This window comes from Didymella exigua (assembly GCF_010094145.1).
Source record: "Didymella exigua CBS 183.55 unplaced genomic scaffold M421scaffold_66, whole genome shotgun sequence".
Taxonomy (NCBI): domain Eukaryota; kingdom Fungi; phylum Ascomycota; class Dothideomycetes; order Pleosporales; family Didymellaceae; genus Didymella; species Didymella exigua.
The window spans coordinates 42,126-60,981 of NW_022984840.1; the positions used below are offsets into that span (position 1 = coordinate 42,126).

Genomic DNA, 18,856 nt, shown 5'->3' on the forward strand with positions numbered 1-18,856 from the left:
AGTAGTTAGCTGCACTCCCTTAGCAAAGGTTAGAGTCCCTTCTTGCTGTACTTGCTTCCTTTTGTGTGATTTACAACGTGTGGCAGCCTTGTTAGCTGCCTGTAGGTTAGCAACCTGGTTGCGCACTAAAACTAGTAAATGCGCCATTAGCTCTGCGCCTTTAGTGAGCTGATTAAGAGCGTTAACTATAGACGTTGGCAAGCTATTAGCATGTCTCTAAATCCTCTCTTAAATTAGCTTTAATTAAGACCTAAATTCTAGGGTGTTGCTTAGTGTTTTAGACTCCCACGTACTGTTGTCCACAGTAGGTAGTGTTAGCGTGCGCAGCTGTACTTTAAGCTTTAATAGCACAGCCTCTAGGTTAAGTGGGACTAGGCCAGCACCTCTAAATCCTCCCTAGATGTTACTCTCTATGATTGAGGCGTCAAAAGCTGCTTTAAAGCACAGCAAGAACTCAAGTTTAGTGATACGCGTAATCTTGCTGCGCATTAGCCACTTAGCTTGGCGGCCATAGGCCTTCTTCAACAGAGAAAAACAGCCTATGTCAAGTGGCTGTAGTAGGTGCGACGAGTGTGGAGGCATACACAGGGTAATAATCTTGTGTTCCTTGCAGGACTGGTGGAATTCGACTAAGTTGTGGCTCTTGTGGCCGTCTAGAATAAGCAGCTAATAGCTGCCAACAGTGCGCGCCTTTGTGTGCTTATTAAAGTGCTTTAACTACTTAACTCTAAGCTTGTTATTAGTCTAGCTGTTGTTAGAGACATTAAGAACCTAGTTGTTAGGTATACTAGGCTCCTTATACTAGGTAGAGAGGTGGTGCTTGCTAGAGAAGATAATAAAGGGTGGGATAGACCAGCCCTTCGCGCAGATGCCTTGGATGATGCTGGTCCACTCTTAGTCGCCCTACTGCACTGTCTTTAGTCTCCCTTAACGCTTAGAGCCTGTAACAATAGCTCCTGTTAATATAACGCCTATTATAAAGCTAGATTTGTTAAAGTTGTAGGTGTCTTTATCTTGTATACTATACTTAGCTTTAGTATTCTCTACTAGTTAGAACTAGTCCCTAATTACCTTAGGATCCTTACACAGAGCTCTCTTATAGTTATACTTGTGATTAAATTTGACTTTAAGCTCTAGCTGACGTTTAACAAAGTTAGCAGCCTAGTTCTTGCCAACATAGGGCTGGTGGCGCTTAGCAAGCAGAGAATTGGCCATATCCTCTACATCAGCAAGCCGGGGCGAGTATCCTCGCTCGTCTAGCCTCAACACGTGCTGGACAATTACCTCCTCTTTGTTCTTTGTAAGATTTATAGTATTAGGTGTGTAGTCGCAGCGTGGGGTGGCTCTAGCAAGTTAGTCACTAAGCGTGCTTTGAGAGACGTTGTAGATTGCTGCAGCGCGTCGCTGAGAGAGCGTCGCGTCTTGTTGGATAGCCTGGAGAGCAAGCTGTATGTCTGCTTCATTAGAGAGCTTTTTCATGTTGCTGCGTTGAGGCATTGTTAGTAGAGTGAAGTTTGGTGTGGTCTTGGCAAAAGTGACCGGTACACTTGGGTGACCGGCATGCTTGTGGAGTACGTTAGAGCAAATCCTTAGGAATCTAGCTTCCTAATATACTGTACAAGCGCCCTCTGCTCTATCTTCTAAAGATTTGCTAATTTAGGGTAGGTATTGCGTGTTAACTGCGTCCTAGCGCGTTACTATTAGAGGGTTGTTTTTAACACCTTATAGACTACTACAGCGCGTTGCACGCTTAGTTCCTAGGGCTTCCTAGTTGCTTAAAGTGCAAGCTTAATTCTATCTTCTTTTAAGAGTGATTTAAGGTTAAGTGGTTAGTCTATTAATGTCACGGTTTGCGTGTCTCTTGCCTCATAGGCAACCCGCGCCTCACCTTTGGTGAGAGGCGACTCCCTGTTTTGCACTAGCGCTGTTTACAGCCACCTATGTAGATATACCGTTCGTAGCTTCACACAATACAACCTCAGTTCAATCCTTTAATTCCTTCTGCATATGCGCTGTTCCTACACCGCGACAGTTATGAGCCCGGCTGCAACCTAGGATTGTTCTCACCTGCTGCTGCAATCGTCACTCTACTTGAGTCACATGTTGCTATACCGCGTCTACCACAGCGCACCTGTTACCGCGTCCACCCACGACGCACATTGCCTGGATCTCTGCCTGGATCCATTCATACACGACTACAGCCTCTGCAATGGCTGCTAAGTCTGATCCCGCAGTGACGCGTGTCACTGTCATACTTAACACACCTGACGACTGGTTTACCTGGTTGTTCATTCGCCAAGACGTTGCCAACCGCTACAGTCTCTGGCAGTACATTAATCCTGACGTAGCTAGGGAGCTTCTCCCTGAGCTGACGGAGGCTACTGAGCCTCAACTCATCGACTACTGGGCTGGAGCTACTAGGCTCTCTGACCTGACTGCAGACGACCGAGAGTCTTACTGATGGGAATGTGATCAATGGGAGCGCCGCCGCTCTGAGTACCGCACCCAGAAGAAGGCCTTAGCCGACCTGAACACAGACATCAGCAAGACAATTGCTGTACGCCACATCCACCTAATCAAGGATCACGAGACACCCTACAACCAACTGGTCGCTCTTAAGAAGTTCCTTTGTCCAACTGACGCAACTCGCCGCTGCGAGCTTGCTGACAAGTACAACACTCTCAAGACTGCTCCACGAGCTGCAAAGAAGGTCGAGCAATGGCTCACTGACTGGGTATACATCACAGCCCAAGGCAAATCAATCACGCTGCCGGAAACTGACGGCAACTGACCGCAAGAGGACTTTCTAATCGCCTGCAAGGCTCTGGATCAGGAATATGCTACGTCCTGCCTACGCGAGATCTTCAAACATGAAGCGCGTGGCACTACTGCAGAGATCTCATCTCTTGAGACATACGTCGCTGAGATGACCACATACCTACGCCGCACGAAGCCTCAATCTACAGGCCTGGCAGTCTCTGCTGCTGAGCTCAGAATCACGAAGCCAACTGAGACTCAATCAACTAGTCGCGGTCGCTGTGACAGTGCACAATTAATTCCTACCTGCGTATGTGGGAAGCAGCATTGGTACACTAACTGCTTCATCCTGAATCCACGCCACCTAGCACGTCCAAAGACCTATCAGCCTGCAGATGAGGCTGTACGCAAGGTAGAGGAAGCGCAGAAGGACTCTAAGATTAACGCGCGCATCAAGACTGCTCTTGCAAGATAGTTAACCCGCCAACCTTAGAACACTAGATCACTGCGAGTTAATGACAGCGAGCCACCTGTTAACACTGAAACGTTCGTGATATTGACTGGCCCATTGCTCAAGCCTCTGCACGACGGCCACGACAGCCACAACTGCCACAACAGTCACGACAGGCACAATTAAGTTAACCACGATGAGGAGGTTGTTATTGCTATTAACGCTTACACTAAGCCTACAGGATCTCTTACAACAATGGCTGTTGATGAAATCACTCAGACTGAATTACGCAATTAATGGATTGTTGATCCAGGATCTAATACGCACGTCGTCAACACAGAGGCATAGAAGGGCTGGAGGAGGATGAGTGACAATCCACAACGTCGTTCTATCAACGCTGGCAATACCTGTATCCTCATCACCGCGTGGGGAACGATGGAACTCGTCGTCTGTACACCACATGGACAGCTAAAGCTGGAGCTAACGCACGTCGCGTACGTCGAAGGCTTCCTTACAAGCGTCTTAGGACTCGCACGCTGCCGTACAGAGTCAATCCACTTTGACTCTGGCCGCGACGTCCTCTACATGCAACAGACATCAAACGTTATCGCACAACTCAAATACAATGGAGGACACTGGCTGATTGATGCTGAGCCATCACGCCGACCACCACTGTCACTTCTTAACACACCGCTGAGTACGTTTGGGGCATCATATCGCCCGTCGTACGCGCCAAAGCCTGCCAACGTCGTTGATCGACGCGCTGCTCATCAAATTTGGGGCCACCCAGGTTGAAAGGCAGTTGACCAGCTTGAATCAAACGTTACTGGTGTCCAACTAACAGGAGACTACATAGACTGTCTCTGCTAGACCTGCACTGAAGCTTAAATGACTCACATTATCTTAAGACACCTGGCTGAGAGCTGCGCACAACGACTGTTCTTTTGAATTGCAATAGACTTAATCTACATTATCCCTGTGGGAGAGGAGTGTATTAACGGCAGCAAGTACGCCCTACACTCTATAGACGAGTACTCAAAGTGGCATGAGATCGCCACAATCAAGCGAAAGGACAAGCCAACACTTACTTGTTGGTTCATGGCCTTGATCTGTCGAATCCAACGTGTGTACAACGCGGACGTAGTCGCCATCCGATGCGACAACAAGAAAGGATTTAGCAACAATCTTATCAACACTACAGAAGAGCTGGGCATGCTATACAAGCCGGCCCCAGCTGGTACAAAGGAACCAAATGGGCTTATTTAACGCGCAGGCGGAGTCCTTACGCAGCGAGCTCGCGCTATGCGCATACACGCCAACCTGCCCAAGAACCTATCACAGGAGATGTATCGCACCGCCGCGTACATCCTCAATCGTACGCCAACAGAAGCACTAGGCTGGAAGACGCCGTACGAGGTTGTATGGGGATGAAAGCCACTCGTCGCTCATATGAGGCCTATTGGCTGTCGCGCCTATGTCTACAACCGCGACCTGAGAGCTGCCAACAAGCTTGAATCGCGTACTCTCATCGGCTACCTTGTTGGCTACCAAGGCACTAATATCTTCCGCATATGGCTGCCTACAAAAGACACTGTTATTGTCACACGCGACGTCGTATTCGAACCTACGCTATTCTTTGATAGAATGGATGGCTACGCCTCTACACCAGTGATCAAGGAGGTGATCGAGCTACTCGAATATCCAGAGATGCCGCAGGATGATGATGTCAGCATCGACGACCTGCTGACCGCGCGCCAACGCAGCCGCCAAACAACACCTGTGACCTCAGCTCCGACAGCTGGAGGCTCCCAGTTGGGGGGTGAGATGGCTGACGACGCACTCGAATCTGACGACACACTGCTAACCTCTACATTACCTGAGGAGGACACAATACACATGGTTCCTAAGGGCTACCGCCGACGAGGCGAGAAAGCGCCACAGGACGTTAATCTTGATCTAACTAACACAAACCTAATTGTCTTAGGCAAGCGCAATTGAAAGCTAAGGGATCTGAACAACTTTGCAGTACAGATCTACGCAGCGAGGATGGGACCTAAGCCTCTTGTTAATTACCTGCAAGCGTTCTTAACTGAGATCCTCTCTAACAGAGCCTCAGCCAGCGCAGATAAAGTACCACGAATCTATCAGTCACAGCTGCCGCCTCTGCCAAAGTCAGAAAACTGTCTTGATACACACATGTTCGGCAATTAATTCCAACGTGTTATGGAGATTAAATGGCAAGATCTACGCGCTAAAGGCGTCTTTAGACAGACAGAGCAATTAAAGGCCACTGCAGATAGTGAGGTACTACTGCTAATGTGGGTCTTTACTTACAAGACAGATAAAGATGGATATCTCTTACAGTTTAAGGCTTAACTTGTTGTCTGAGGAGACCTCTAAGCTCTAATAGACAACACATACGCTGCTACACTTGCTATCTGCAACTTTCGCGCTCTTATTGCAATTGCTAATTACTTTAATCTTGAACTGAAGCAGTACAACGTCCCTACTGCCTTCTTGAACGCAAAAACCAACCGCAAGCTATACGCTGAAACGCCTGAGGCCTTCCGCCATACCGAAGGCGAGATCATGCTGGTGCTCCGCGCCCTGTACGGCCTGAAGGAGTCACCAATCCTATGGTACAATGAGCTACGTCAACAGCTTGTAAAACTAGGCCTAAAGCCAGTTAACGGCTTCCCATGCCTATATACAAGCTGCTAGCTTATCATATTTGTCTATGTTGACGACATTGTTATGGCGTTTCATCAATTAAACGCCTATCACCACCAGTCCTTTAAGAAGGATCTGGTAGACCTATACAACATCAAAGCAATAGGAGACCTTACCTAGTTTCTCAGTATCTGCATCGTCCGCGACCGAGCTCTGCACAAGACCTAGCTAGTCTAAGACGCTTTTATTAACAAGGTGTGCGCTCGATTCAGCATTAAGGCTGTGGGCAAGGCTCTAGACGTCCCACTGACGGAGAACTGGCTGCCACAGTCTACTGAGGAGACTGATACTGCTCGTACGAAGCTCTACCAGCAGCTTATTGGTTCTCTTGCATACATTGCTGTCTGGGGTAGACCTGACGTCGCCCGAACGCACGTTGTCTTTGCCTGCCACCTCATCAACCCAGGACAGTCTCACATCTCAAAGATCCGCCAGACCTGGCGCTACCTGCTCAGCACGAAGGCTCTCGCCCTTGAAGCCTCTGCCAGCGCGCACGACATGGCCGAGTATCTCACTGACAATCCTACATACCGCGATCCTCTCTTCTTTGGATCATCTGATGCCTCGTACGCTGACGAGCCTGAGACTCGCCAGAGCTCTCAGGGATACGCCTTCAAATTTGGAGGACTCATGATTAACTAGAAATTGACTGTCCAGCGCACAGTCACAAAATTAACCACAGAGTCTGAATTGCTCTTACTCTCCCTCGCAGCCTCGCAGATAGAAGAGTAGATGCGTTTCTTTGCTAGCATTAACCTCACGCTTGACTGTATACCTACAATCTAGTGTAACAACTAGCAGACTGTCTGTATTGTCACGAAGGAGCACAACAAGCTTCACACAAAAGTTAAACACGTCAATATCTATTAGCTCTAGATCTAACAGGAGGTCACTGCCTCACGTATTAACATTAAATAGGTACCTACTAATTACATGCCTGCTGACAGACTCACGAAGATTCTACCTAAGCAGAAGTTTGCTAAGTTTATCTGCTAACTTAGTCTTGTTAATATTACTAAGCGCCTGAAGGGCCTACGTCAGGCTGACAACAATAACATTGATGCTATCTATCACCTACTAAATTAACACTGATTAGCTGTCGTTGACTCCCTGCTGTTAAGCCTACGGCAGCTAGGGGGTGTGTCACAGTTTGCGTGTCTCTTGCCTCATAGGCAACCCGCGCCTCACCTTTGGTGAGAGGCAACTCCCTGTTTTGCACTAGCGCTGTTTACAGCCACCTATGTAGATATACCGTTCGTAGCTTCACACAATACAACCTCAGTTCAATCCTTCAATTCCTTCTGCATATGCGCTGTTCCTACACCGCGACAATTAAGGTTTAAAGGTGGGACAGCCCAATGGCTTGTTGAGGCGGTCCACTCGCTTAGCCGGCCCACTCGCTATACACTTACGTTATCTATTAGTCACGAACGCAGCCGTGGCTGCGCAAGCAATCGTACTGTCGGGGCAGTTTCATGGGTAAATATTTAGGTTGGGACCTGGAAACAATCAATGAGGGTCTTTACACTCATGGCGTTCCGTTCGGAGAACCTCAAAACAACAGTGCAATAGAGATGGCAAGCCTACTTTCAAGATTCGCCATTGGTGTAGTTGCAGCAGCAGGAGTAGAAACAAACCCAAAGGCATTTACTCAAGTGCGTGCGCCAGCACAAAGAGTCCGCATTCAGCTGCATAATCCAGTCTTGTTTAGTCTTGACCTTTGTTCTACTCATTCTTACTCAGTCGTATTTCTTTACTGTTGCAGTAAAGTTTGGTAACTAGTTGGTTTGAGATTCCTGTAATTGCGATACCTCACCAGGCTGAGACTCGGAAGCGCTTCGTTGTAGATTCTGCAATTTCCTAAGTTCTAATTCACTTGAGCAATATATAGAAATACATTCTCTGGCAGATCTAAATGGCTCCAAGTTTACTTCCCTGCAGCAATGTTGCCTATTGTTACAGACCATAACCACAATAAGCCGAAAGTTGACACTACTATGTGTGCTCACCTTAAAAAGTCTGATCTACACTCCCGCTCAATGGGGGCTGAGACTTGTGCCAGGGTTTGCACGACGTTCATCTGATAATACTCCATTGCTAGAGCTTGTGAGTCAAACCCCTATGCAGTTGAAGTGGCAAATGCGAGAAGAGCCTCATAGTTGGGTGTACCAAGGCCTGTTGCCGGATCCCATCCTGCGACTGCGCTGAATCCCGCTCCAGAGATGACCCCGCTGCATCCTCCGATCTTGCCGTTCTTGATATCGGTAAATCCAGTGCTGGCGGTGTTGTACAACCACGGATTAAGGAACCCGAGGCCTTTCTTGCCCGACGCAATTCGAGCGCTGTTGAGCAGCTGGAAGATACCGGCCGTTGTTGGTGCTGAGCATGATGTGCCAGACACGGACTGTGTAGATCCGGACGCAACGATGACGAAGTTGGTTGCCTGGGCAGAGATGTCCGGGTATGCGCGACCAGACGAGTTGAAGTATTTTGTTACGGCGCTGTGGGTGGTGTCAGATGCGAGCCACTTGTTCACGGTCGCGTTCTGGTAGTCCGGGCGGCCGAAAATTTCAGAGAAACCACCACCGCCAGAGGACCAGGCACTTTCAGGAGAGTTTCCAGTCGTTCCTCCAACCGTTGTGACCCACGGACAACTGGCCGGGAAGGCGGTCTCGAACGATGTCTTGCTGTTGACCGTGCAGGTCGTACCTACGCCCGAGTCACCTGAGGAGATGAGGATGGAAACACCACGGGCTCCGAGCTGGGAGAACAGGTTGCACGCGTTTGTCGCGTAGGAAAGCGGCACCGTTCCCTCATCATCGCCATAGGAAATGGAGAGTGTGTTGGGAAGAGAGGCTGCCGGAAGAGCCAGCAGGTAGTTCAGAAACTCGAGATATGGCTCATTAGTATTTGTGTCGGTTCCCACGAATTTTCCACGGCCTGCTGTGCTGTAGTACGTCATTGGAACGGAGCTCGCGATGCTGCCCGCGTACTGAACGTCCAGATTGGCCTCGGTTCCTGCAGGCGACGTTGGGCAGGTTCCCCCATTGACGCCCGTGCAGGTGAAAGATCTGGCTTTATTGTCGAAGTACGCAAAGTTGTTGAGAAACGTAGTAAAGTCGGCCTTGATAGCATATTCCTCAAGGAAGCCTGCCACTCCGAGAAGTCCGATGGTTTCGTTCTTCGCATTCGCGAAATTGTACAAGTTGGCAAGACAGGTAGGCGTAATGCGCGTGCCGGTACATCCTGTCACAGCCTGTGCTGCCTCGATGTTATTTTCGTCGTCTGCAATAGCATGGTGCTCGGACACGGTGGATCGGAATTGCTTGACACCAAAGTACGTGGTTGGTTGGACCATATCGACATGACCAACAAGATTGGAGGGAATGCTGTATTGGAGGGTTCGAAGGGCGTTGGCCTTCGTTTCCTCGTTCACTGCTCAAATCAGATATGGGACAATGGGGAACAGGGGTTTGCTCTTACCGTAGGTGTTGTACTCCGTCTTTAAAAGACTCTCAATGGCAGTGACGGTGCCTTCGACTGTGTAGTAGTCGCCCGCCAGGCTGACTTTGGTATCGGACACAGCACTTTCAATCCATTGTTTAACGAGGCTTACAGATTCCTCTTTTGGCTTCGTCATGGACACGATCTGCTCGTAATCGAGATGGTTACCGTACTGCGGATTACCCGGGGTTGCGATCTGATCATTCACTTAGTTGCCAGTACAATACGCTTCCCAATGCGGCGTGGCTTTCTTACATCCAGCGCAAGTTTGTGAAAGTTGTCCATTCCCTGGTTTACAAGATGGATTTTCAACGTGATAATGGTGCTGTCTTTATCGATTGCGGCAGAGGGGTCCAGAACCCACCCAGTTGGGCTTTCTTCGATCCTTTCGAGCACAACGCTGTTCGTCGGGCGTGCATTGGAGGCACACAGCAGAACTGCTAACAAAGGCAGCGAAGTCAGCGCGAGGAGATGCATGTTGAAGAGTGGCAAGAATACTGCAGGAGCCAAAATCTGGACTGGTCATTTTATAAACACTCTTTTTTTGGATATCGTTATCGTTGGAGCCAAACGCATTGATGGAGGGGGTAAGAAGCATGATGCCTGCCCAATGTGGTTAGCGAGCAATATGGATGTTCCTCCAAATGAGGAAGCTTGACAAGCTTTGCCAATGTAAAGTCAAGCTTTTAGCGCCGAGCGATATCTTGAACATTCTGAATGCACATTAGTCTTACTGTCTAACTGTACAGACTATCCTGAGATAGAAGCTCTGTTTCCAGAGGCCGAGGCTCTTGAGCTTTCGTACTGTCCCTGTGCAAGACAGAAATTACCAGCCCACTTTTCCATTTGATCGAGATCATCACGCACGATGCAGGACTCGTACTGTTATGGCGTAATTTCCGCGCTTCCTGCAATAGAGACAAGAAGGGGTTAAAGCGTTTGAAATGTGGAGATCGTGTTCTTGGTAGGTCTGCATAGCAAGTCACAAAGTTAGACAGGTCAGCGCCATCGTTGCCATAGACAATTTGGCTCCAATACTTAGGTATTCATAGCTAATAATTGCAATTCCGCTGTTGATAGCGTGCACTCAGCGGAGGGATATCGTAAACTCTCATTTAGTACACCCCCTCATTTATGGTACCCCCTCGCTCTAGAAAACCCCCTAAATTTGACTCTCCCGGTACCTTTGGCCATTCTCGAATATGGTACCCCCCCCCCTGAATGACGTGATTGCCAAGAGTTCTGGCCTGCTTGTGTGACTCGCTTACTGCACCAAGTTTGTTAGCAATTTGTGTATACGTCGCGGTGTCGCACATCGTTGATTCGAGTAAGTTGAAGACTTGTTTGTTTACTATTCGATCACTTATAGTACCCCCTCGGTCTGAAGTGCTCGCCAAAGATCGTCCTTTAGGAACACTTTACTGCAGGATTTAGTATGAGAGTGCGATTCGCGTCAACACATTTCAACTGCGCGCAGCTTTCCAAGCCTCCCTCATACTAAGGTGCACACGGCAGGTTGTTAAGCAGGCGGAACCGATGTGGCCTTGCTTCGGTAGCACGTAAAATAGAATGGCTCTTCTGATCGATGTGCCACTATATGACAAATGTGATCAAAGTCGTCTACATGTGGCCAATTTGCACGTAGTCTCCCGGTCCCGATCCTGTAGAGCTGAAAGCTGCTACCAAAAATGCTTGCTAGCGGTCCAGAACACGACTCTGCTGATAAGGAATGTCGTTGACTCGTGCCGCCAGAACTAGCTCCATCAAAGCGCCGAGATACTCTCTGACCTCTCATTCATTTTGCAACAGTCTTCGTACAGTGGGGTTTAGTAGCATTGCTTCACCTGTGGCGTTAAGACACCTTTGCAGTGCCAAAGTGCGGAAGAGTTTACGCTCCGGTGCACGTGACAACGTTCTAGTACTTCTCAAAGGGCCGATGCAGTCGCCAACACGGATATCACTCGTGTTTGTTCAAGCATAGTGTACAAAGAATTTCACCGGCCTCCAAACCAATTCTCTATGCGATGAGTATGCTCAAGAAGAGCGCAGGATCTCCTGAGCGACCCTCTCTCCACTTCGAATAGCGCCATCCATGTACCCTGTCCAGTACTCACTGGTCTCTGTTCCTGCAAAATGCAGACCAGCAGCACTTTGACGCAGAGCACTGCCGTACTTTGTCAAAACCCTTGGTGGTGCGACTGCAACAGGACCACCCCTCGACCATTCCTCCAAATCCCAGCGGAACAGAACGAACTCGGTCACATTAGCTGCCTGCTTGCCATAATATCGTACGTAGTCAGAAATAATCCTGGACTCCCCTTCTACGACTGAGAGCTTATCGATCGTTCTAATCTCGTCACCGAGAATGAAGCCCAGGATGGCGCCAAAGGATGCATCGTCGGGAGTGCTGTCGAATGTGACCCGAACAGATCCAGCATCAGAGTTGACTTGGGCGCTGAGGTTCTCGGTACTGCGCCAGAAGGCAGGCTCATAAATTGCGATACCCTTGCCGAGCGCAGGCATCTTTGTTTGTTCATTCAGTTTCTGGCGAGGCAAAGGCAGAGCGGGCTTGAAGATGATCTGGCGGAGAAGTGGAGGAGACATGGCAAGGACAACGTTCTTTGCGATGATAGTACCGGCTCGTGAGCGCACATCGTAGCCCTTGCCAGTTTTTTGACACGCTAATGACGGAAGCGTTGAGAACGATGTGGTTGTAGCCGACCACGTCGGCCAAACGTTGTGGGATGAGTCCGGTGCCGCCGATAACACGCGACTCCTGTGCACCATCCTTGGTCGCAATTAGCCTGCTGAGAGTGCCGGTCGTAGATTCATTTCCTGCAGCGGCGACGTAGGCAAGCACGTACAAGAGCGACAGCTCTTTGGGTTCGGCGGCGAAGATGGCCTTGCAAGCTGTCGTAAGCATAAATCGAGCATCGGAGTGGTTCGCGTTCTGGCTGATGAAGGCGTCGAACGTTTGACTGTCCCATTTTTCCGCCTGTGGGTGTATCCAAGGGGCACTCGTATTTAGCTCGGCAGCCCACTCGTCTAGTTGCGCTTGCGCATTCGTAATTTGTACCAGCGACGATGGATGGACCAGCGGCGCACCGCCGAGTTCTGGGTCTGGAGTGAAAAGATGGCGTGTATCGTTACGCCACAGGACAGACCGTCCCTGACTGTAGGTTTGGAAGGTCTGAAGCCCCAAGTCGGAGATCATGCCGAGTACTTTGTCCTGAGTAGGTCCAACAAACTCGGCCCCTACTTCGGTGACACCACCATCTGCGAGTGGCTTGCCATAGACTTTGCCGCCAACGCGGTTCCTGGCTTCCAGTACAATGACCGATTTGCCAGCATCAAGAAGATCTCGCGCGGCTGTAAGACCGGAAAGCCCTGCTCCGATGACAGCGACATCAATGGAATCGTATATAGCTGTAGAGAGTACGAAGGAAGCCTGCTGGAACAGCAAACTAAGCAAAGAGGTCTTGAGGAATAAACGCATGATTGGCGATAGTGAGGATGAGTACAAGTTCAGAGTTGGCTGACGATGTGCTCCGATGCAGAGCTGGCAAGGTGACTTGATTATATATGCAAAAGAATCCTGCTTTTGCTATGTCCTACCGCCGTATCTGATTGCCTTGGTTCTCATAGCGCAGTTGCCAGTGGCTGAGATCTCGGCATACATCTGCCCAGTGTCAGCATGGAGCCAGTGTCAGCATTGAGTATTCAACGTTGATCTTCAGCCTAACCAGCAGGATGCCTGTTTGCCACCGCATGTCAGTGTAATATGACGCCTATCGGCCCTGGATCTCTGAATTCTGAAGCTTGGGTGCAGGAGGTCGAGCTAAGCTTCGGTGTTGCGGGGAAGTCTATCGGATGGCTCGGGCAACCAAGACTCCCAGATGAACGCGTGTATCAACGGCAGTGCTATGGACGCTTGGAAATTGTTAGTCGAATCACTAGCCTATTTGTTGCGGTATCAAGGGCAAAATTTAAACGAGTGTATTCCGTTGTTCTCTGATGACGTGCTTGTGATGCAGCTGAGGTAAGAGGTGCTCAATAACATGAGGAAGTAGCACCAGACCACCGCCAGCAACACGTGATCCGCTTCTCCTCTTAACCGTTACACTATTTTTAGGGTCGTACATGTAGTTAGGGGTCGGGCAGCCGCTTACCATACTAATGACGACAGCTACCTCAGACCTCGTAAATAGAGCGATACCACCTCTATGGCCTTTCCTGCCTACATGCACGGTGAGACCAGCCTTGTCGTAGAAGCCACGATTCTTCCTCCCACATAGTGCACTTGCACAGACTTCTGCGCCCTCTCTTGGTGATTCTCACATACCCCATTGGGCAAGTATCTTGCCAACACCTTTGTCTTGGCAGTCAGGGTCGACACCGCAGACGTAGAGGTCCTAGCACTCCGACCGATATCCAGTCCAGTACTGTTCTGATGCCGCACGGCATCGTCGAGGAATGAGGACTGTGAAGTGTCGGCAGCGCGATTTGAAAAAAATATGGAGCAACGCATTTTGAAAGTTACGTGTGCTCGGTGCGACGAGGTTGCTTGATCGAGTTCAGTGAATCATCCCCCTTTCGACCGTTCTCTTTAAACATGAACGGATCCACTGTCGAAAAAGATCCATTACAGCATCTCCTTGATCCAGCCTTCGCCAATCAGCTGCACCAGCGATTCTGTCCGCGCAGTATCTGTCCGCGCCGTATTCGTCTTGAACACAACGACCTAAAATCAATGCCGCCAGTCCCAGAAACGCTCTTTCACATCTTGTAACAAAAATCAGTACACGTCTTTAGGGTACTCTTCTCGAGACGGGTGCATGATTACTCCAATAGTTTTGTCCCTGAAGAAAGCTCTAAGCCAGATGAACTGCACTGACACCCAAAACACTACTATCAGTTAGTCAGTAGTCTATCTCAAAGATAAAGTGTACAGTGCAAATCCTAATCGAAAACCGAAAACTGCGATGATGCGAATCTTGGTCTTGACTCTCATCTGTAAGCGTCAGACGTGAAATATTGGCGGTGAAAACGCCACAGACTCCAAGAGCATGTCTATAATTGCCACGACACACCGTGTGACCTTGACTCATCAGCGCTGCTGGAAGTTGTACGCAGATGGAGACATACATGACTGTGAGATTATTCGCGGTCTGATGTGTCGCCCTGAAGAGGATCCGCGGTGAGCCACTGCTGCCATCCAAATTCAATCTGGGCAGATGGGGCCTGCCCATTATGGTAGGGTACCGGTACCGTGTCCGTGCACCCAACGATCGGAGTCAACCAACGATCGTTCTGAGCCTGTACGGCCATCACAAAATTAAGGCTGTAGAGCCACCTACAATAGTTATTATTGTGAGATATTTTGATAGAGCATTCTATAGACCTATGCAACAAAGTTCCTAATACAAAGTCACTAGTATTTTGTGGCAGTGCGGCCACTCTAGGTAATAATAGTTAGGCGTGGCAGAGGAGGTGTTGCAGGCTTAGGATAACTACAAGCACCTACAGCACAACGCAGAGGCTTCTGTTTAACTATAGAAGCTTTTAAGGATGTGTAATTGCCTCTTTAAGATAATTTAAGAGCTTTTTTAGCGTCGTGAGCTTCCTTATCCTTGCGTCTCTGCTCATTGCGAGCATTAATAGCTGCTCGCTCTTTTGCCTTGGCCTAGTCTCTTGCTTTTTTCTTCTCTGCCCGCTGCTCACGCTTTTCTCTTGCTATCTTCTCATTGTAGATTTTATTAGCAGCAGCTTGCTCCTTTGTCTCTGCCTTTTTTTGCTCCTCCTCTTGCCTCTCATGGTCTGCAACAGCCATGCGAGCGCGCGCCTCCTGGAAGGACTAAGGAGACCACATTATTGCACCTCTATAATACTCTTAGTGTTGTTGCAGGTCTAGTTGCCTGTTAGGTTGCTTCTTATACTTCCTGTTTTAGTATAGCTTCTTACGCAGGCTATCTACTTTAACTTAAAGTAACTCTACTTAAGATAATAGATAGTGGATAGTTTAACCTAGCTTCTGCGCGCCTACACTGCGCAAATCCCTCACCTCTGCCTGAAGTGTGGTATAAGCCTTAAGCTAATTCTCTGCAGAATAAGCTGTAGAACTAGAGGAGACTAATCCTAAGTTGTTAGGGGTGGTGTAGCAGAACCTATTAAGTATAACGTCAGGATTTACAGGCAATATACTAGTAGCTGTGAAGGCCTTTAATATAAGGCTTTCTTTAAATGTGTTCACCTAGGCAGGCTAGAACAGGGCATAGAAGTCACCTTTAGACAGTGGCGCAAGGCCTTAAGATACCTAAAGGTGGTTGTTAAGTTTATAGGTGTAGTTAGAGGAGAGAGGTTTAAAGCAGACTACGTCTAATAGCTGCAGAGTCTAGGTACTGTAAGGAGGTAATACTACTAATATAATCTGTTTCTAGTAATAGTAATTAATAAAATCTGGCGTTAGATAACTCCTGTGGCTATCTATAATTAAGAGGTAGTACCTTAACTGCGCCTTAGGCTTTAAGTAACAGTTAAACACCTGCTTAAGCTAAGCTAGTCTAATATTGTTGTTTGTCTATCCTAAGGGCGATAAGGCAACATAGGTTGAGTGCTTTTCTGCCTGGATTTCTACTACCCAGCGGCTCTGGAGGGTGGAGTTTTTTGACGCAAAGATGATGCTAGGTGGAAGAGCAGTACTATTAGCGCAGATCGCAGCTAGGAGGCTCACCTACTCACGCGAGCCATCTTGACAAGCCTGCCTGACCTCCTTCTTCTTATATTAATGCTTACTAAACACCTGTTTTATTCTACCCAGCACTCTAATTGCAAAGCCCTTCTTATCTATATTGTACGTGTTTTCTAGCGCAATGTTATATTAAGTAATCTTCTGCTGCAGAAGCTTAAAGTACAACTTGTAATTATACGCTAACTTAGTGTTATGGTGATTAGAGTCCATGCTAGTGGCCTATTAGGACGTAAGCTAATTCTGATGATGGTGCAGGAAGCGCTAAACCCAGCTATTGGAGCAGGGCTGTAAGGCAACAGAGGATGCGAAATTCTGTACTATACGCCTTGTAGGTAGTAAGTGACGCGCTGACAGCTCCTCTATATACTTGACTAGATCTAATTCCTGTTAGTTGCTGAGTTTCTGTTAGTTCTTATTAGCAACGCGTTAGGGAGCCTACACACCTTAGTGTGCACAGGACAACGTGTTGCAATTAACACTGTGTTTTTCTGCAAGCTTTGTATATACAAGTTTGTTACCTAGCTTTAGATTATTAATCTCTGCAAGCGTATCTAAAATTCCTGTTATAGTGGTTAAGTTTTTACGCGTTGAAATCTACTGCAAATGTTGTGCCCTAATTGTTGGTTAACTCCAATTGTTAGGTGCACGGACATAGTACTGTGTCCATGCGCGTGATGCACGGATTCGCGTGATGCGCCAAACCACTAAAACAGCTCTATTATCTCAGCTCTACAACAACGCAACGTAATGGGATTAGAAGAAGCGCTTGCAGAGTGTGATACTTTTGTATCTAAAGATGCTATTCTATAGTCTAAAATAGCAGAAAAGCATGGTATTGTGCAGTCAACGTTGACGCGCACGTGGAGGGGTGAGACGCGTCTGCACAAAGAGAAGGTTCTTGCACAACAAAAGCTCACCCTACAACAAGAGGAGGAGCTTGTACGATATATAGAAGAGCTTACTGCTCGTCATATACCTCCTACAAGAGAGATGATTGCCAATTTCGCGTCAGCAGTCGCCCAGGAGCCAGTGAGCGAGAGCTGGGTTACCTGCTTCATTAACAAGTACTCTATCCATCTTATCTCTCAATACTTAACAGGTATAGACGCCAATCGCCACAACGCTGATTCCTATACTAAATATAAGCTATACTTCAACCTACTACAACGCAAGATTGCTGAATACAAGATTAACGCTGAGCACACGTACAATATAGATAAGAAGGGCTTTATAATTAGGGTTACCTTAAGAATAAAACACGTATTTAGCAGGTGTATGTAGGAGAAAAAGGAGGTCAAAGCATCACTTCAAGATAGCAATTGTGCCTAGTTGACGCTCATAGCATGTGTGTGCGGCGATGGATCAGCTCTGCCCCCAGGCCTCATCTACAAGTCCGCCAACAACACCATCCAATCAAGCTAGGTAGATAAAATCAAGCCAGGGGAACACTCTGTGCTTGTTTCTTTGTTGCCTTTAGGCTAGACTAATAACAAGATAGGCCTAGCTTAGCTTAAACAGGTGTTTAATTGCTTCACCAAGGCTAAAGCTTAAAGAAAGTACCACCTATTAATTATTGACAGCCACAGATCTTATGTAATAATAGACTCTATTAAATACTGCGATCAGAACAGGATACTCCTAGCTATCCTTCCTCCTTATTCAACTCACACGCTGCAGCTGCTTAACAAAGTAATATTTAAGCCTCTGTCAACGGCGTACTCAAAGGAGCTTACAACACACCTTTACAGTGGCTAGGGCCTATTAGTGATCAAGAAGAGTGACTTCTTCCACCTGTTCTGGAAGGCCTGGACAAACACGTTTACTCCAGAGCTGATACTCAGGTCCTTCAAGGCAACAGATATATCACCCCTTCAGCCTACACCCGAACACCAATCTTTCGATTTTTGGGTTACCCTCCTGGGAGCCCTAAAAATCACAGCACCTGAACAAGCTCGCCGCGCCGTTTCCAGGCGTGCCTCTAACGTCCACCTAGGCCCCCGCGCTGACGCGCAGAGGAGCCTACTAGGATGGCAGAGTCACCCTCTTCTCGCCACACAGGGTCCCCAGACCCAGTGATCCCCCAGCAGCTCTATACACGCGCCTCAAGACAGCCTCAGGCGGACTTGCATCACCCTGCACCCCCTCTAAGTAGCCAAAACCCTAGTAGGGGCGCTCCTAAACCCTATGCCTTTAATGCTGTTCAACGCCACATCAACAAAACTCAGAAAATTGCCTAGCTCTAGAATACAATCACTGCTGCCTTTGCAGCAGCAGTTAATCTACATACTAAGAGCTACACGAACCCGCGAGAGGCTAAGATTGCAGAGGAGCTGCAGCAAAGGGTCATCCAGGCTCTGACTGCCCCCCTCTCCCTCAGCGTCTCCCCCCCAAGCTCCCGCTGGAGCAGCGTCACCGCGCGCAGCGACCAGAGGAGCCAAGAGTCCGGGCGCCGCTCCTGGGCGGAAGTGGCTAGAGACCCCCAAATCTCAAAGACGGGCCGCAACCAACCTATGCCCCCTGCCAGGGCTCCACACCACCCACTCGCTAAGCCAAAGGAAGATTACCAAATTTTTATAGCAGTATCTAACCCAGCAATGCGACTACAGCAACCTTCTCCCTTTGCAGTAAGACAGGCACTATGCAGGAATATAGGCAGCATCACGCTC

At 48.4% G+C, this 18,856-nt stretch overlaps 7 protein-coding genes across 7 annotated transcripts in view; 3 read left to right on the plus strand and 4 right to left on the minus strand.

Moving 5' to 3' along the window:
- Window positions 1-801: 801 nt before the first annotated feature.
- M421DRAFT_77768 (uncharacterized protein) lies at window positions 802-1,050 on the minus strand (the record flags this gene model as incomplete). The annotated part of the gene is made up of 2 exons (XM_033597355.1): window positions 802-893; window positions 933-1,050. Coding segments are annotated over 2 exons (210 nt in total), but the record flags the coding sequence as incomplete, so codon positions are not given.
- A 1,159-nt stretch (window positions 1,051-2,209) lies between these two features.
- Window positions 2,210-2,791, plus strand: M421DRAFT_10442 (uncharacterized protein; the record flags this gene model as incomplete). The annotated part of the gene is made up of 3 exons (XM_033587018.1): window positions 2,210-2,344; window positions 2,442-2,496; window positions 2,538-2,791. The coding sequence occupies 3 exons, from the start codon at window positions 2,210-2,212 to the stop codon at window positions 2,789-2,791; spliced, it is 444 nt and encodes a 147-aa protein (XP_033442833.1).
- Window positions 2,792-4,474: 1,683 nt separating this feature from the next.
- On the plus strand, window positions 4,475-4,804 carry M421DRAFT_38629 (uncharacterized protein; the record flags this gene model as incomplete). The annotated part of the gene is given in 2 exon segments (XM_033589914.1): window positions 4,475-4,624; window positions 4,643-4,804. Coding segments are annotated over 2 exon segments (312 nt in total), but the record flags the coding sequence as incomplete, so codon positions are not given.
- Window positions 4,805-7,762: 2,958 nt separating this feature from the next.
- Window positions 7,763-9,929, minus strand: M421DRAFT_426780 (subtilisin-like protein). Its single transcript, XM_033594492.1, has 3 exons — window positions 9,698-9,929; window positions 9,422-9,638; window positions 7,763-9,373 (listed from the first exon to the last, which is right to left on the minus strand). Exons 1-3 carry the CDS (start codon window positions 9,917-9,919, stop codon window positions 8,058-8,060), a joined length of 1,755 nt encoding a protein of 584 aa, XP_033442835.1. The 5' UTR covers window positions 9,920-9,929; the 3' UTR covers window positions 7,763-8,057.
- Window positions 9,930-11,476: 1,547 nt separating this feature from the next.
- M421DRAFT_96705 (amine oxidase) lies at window positions 11,477-12,938 on the minus strand (the record flags this gene model as incomplete). The annotated part of the gene is made up of 2 exons (XM_033598412.1): window positions 11,477-12,103; window positions 12,165-12,938. The coding sequence occupies 2 exons, from the start codon at window positions 12,936-12,938 to the stop codon at window positions 11,477-11,479; spliced, it is 1,401 nt and encodes a 466-aa protein (XP_033442836.1).
- A 2,595-nt stretch (window positions 12,939-15,533) lies between these two features.
- On the minus strand, window positions 15,534-15,692 carry M421DRAFT_77759 (uncharacterized protein; the record flags this gene model as incomplete). The annotated part of the gene is made up of 1 exon (XM_033597354.1): window positions 15,534-15,692. A coding segment is annotated over one exon (159 nt), but the record flags the coding sequence as incomplete, so codon positions are not given.
- Window positions 15,693-17,000: 1,308 nt separating this feature from the next.
- M421DRAFT_426783 (uncharacterized protein) overlaps window positions 17,001-18,856 on the plus strand; it is a gene marked incomplete at its 5' end in the record, with an annotated part of 24,320 nt that continues 22,464 nt past the window's right edge. The window contains 3 exons of the mRNA XM_033594493.1: window positions 17,001-17,467; window positions 17,744-17,879; window positions 17,946-18,098. Of these exons, the coding sequence (XP_033442838.1) occupies window positions 17,001-17,467; window positions 17,744-17,879; window positions 17,946-18,098 (756 nt within the window). The remainder of the gene's footprint in view (window positions 17,468-17,743; window positions 17,880-17,945; window positions 18,099-18,856) is intronic.

What these genes read in the sequence shown, in the direction of transcription:
- M421DRAFT_426780 (XM_033594492.1), bottom strand. Translation starts at nt 9,919, where the DNA reads ATGCATCTCCTCGCGCTGACTTCGCTGCCTTTGTTAGCAGTTCTGCTG. An exon ending in TTCACAAACTTGCGCTGGAT is followed by an intron (nt 9,639 to 9,697) that starts GTAAGAAAGCCA and finishes GTGAATGATCAG; the next exon opens with ATCGCAACCCCGGGTAATCC. An exon ending in GACGGAGTACAACACCTACG is followed by an intron (nt 9,374 to 9,421) that starts GTAAGAGCAAAC and finishes TGATTTGAGCAG; the next exon opens with TGAACGAGGAAACGAAGGCC.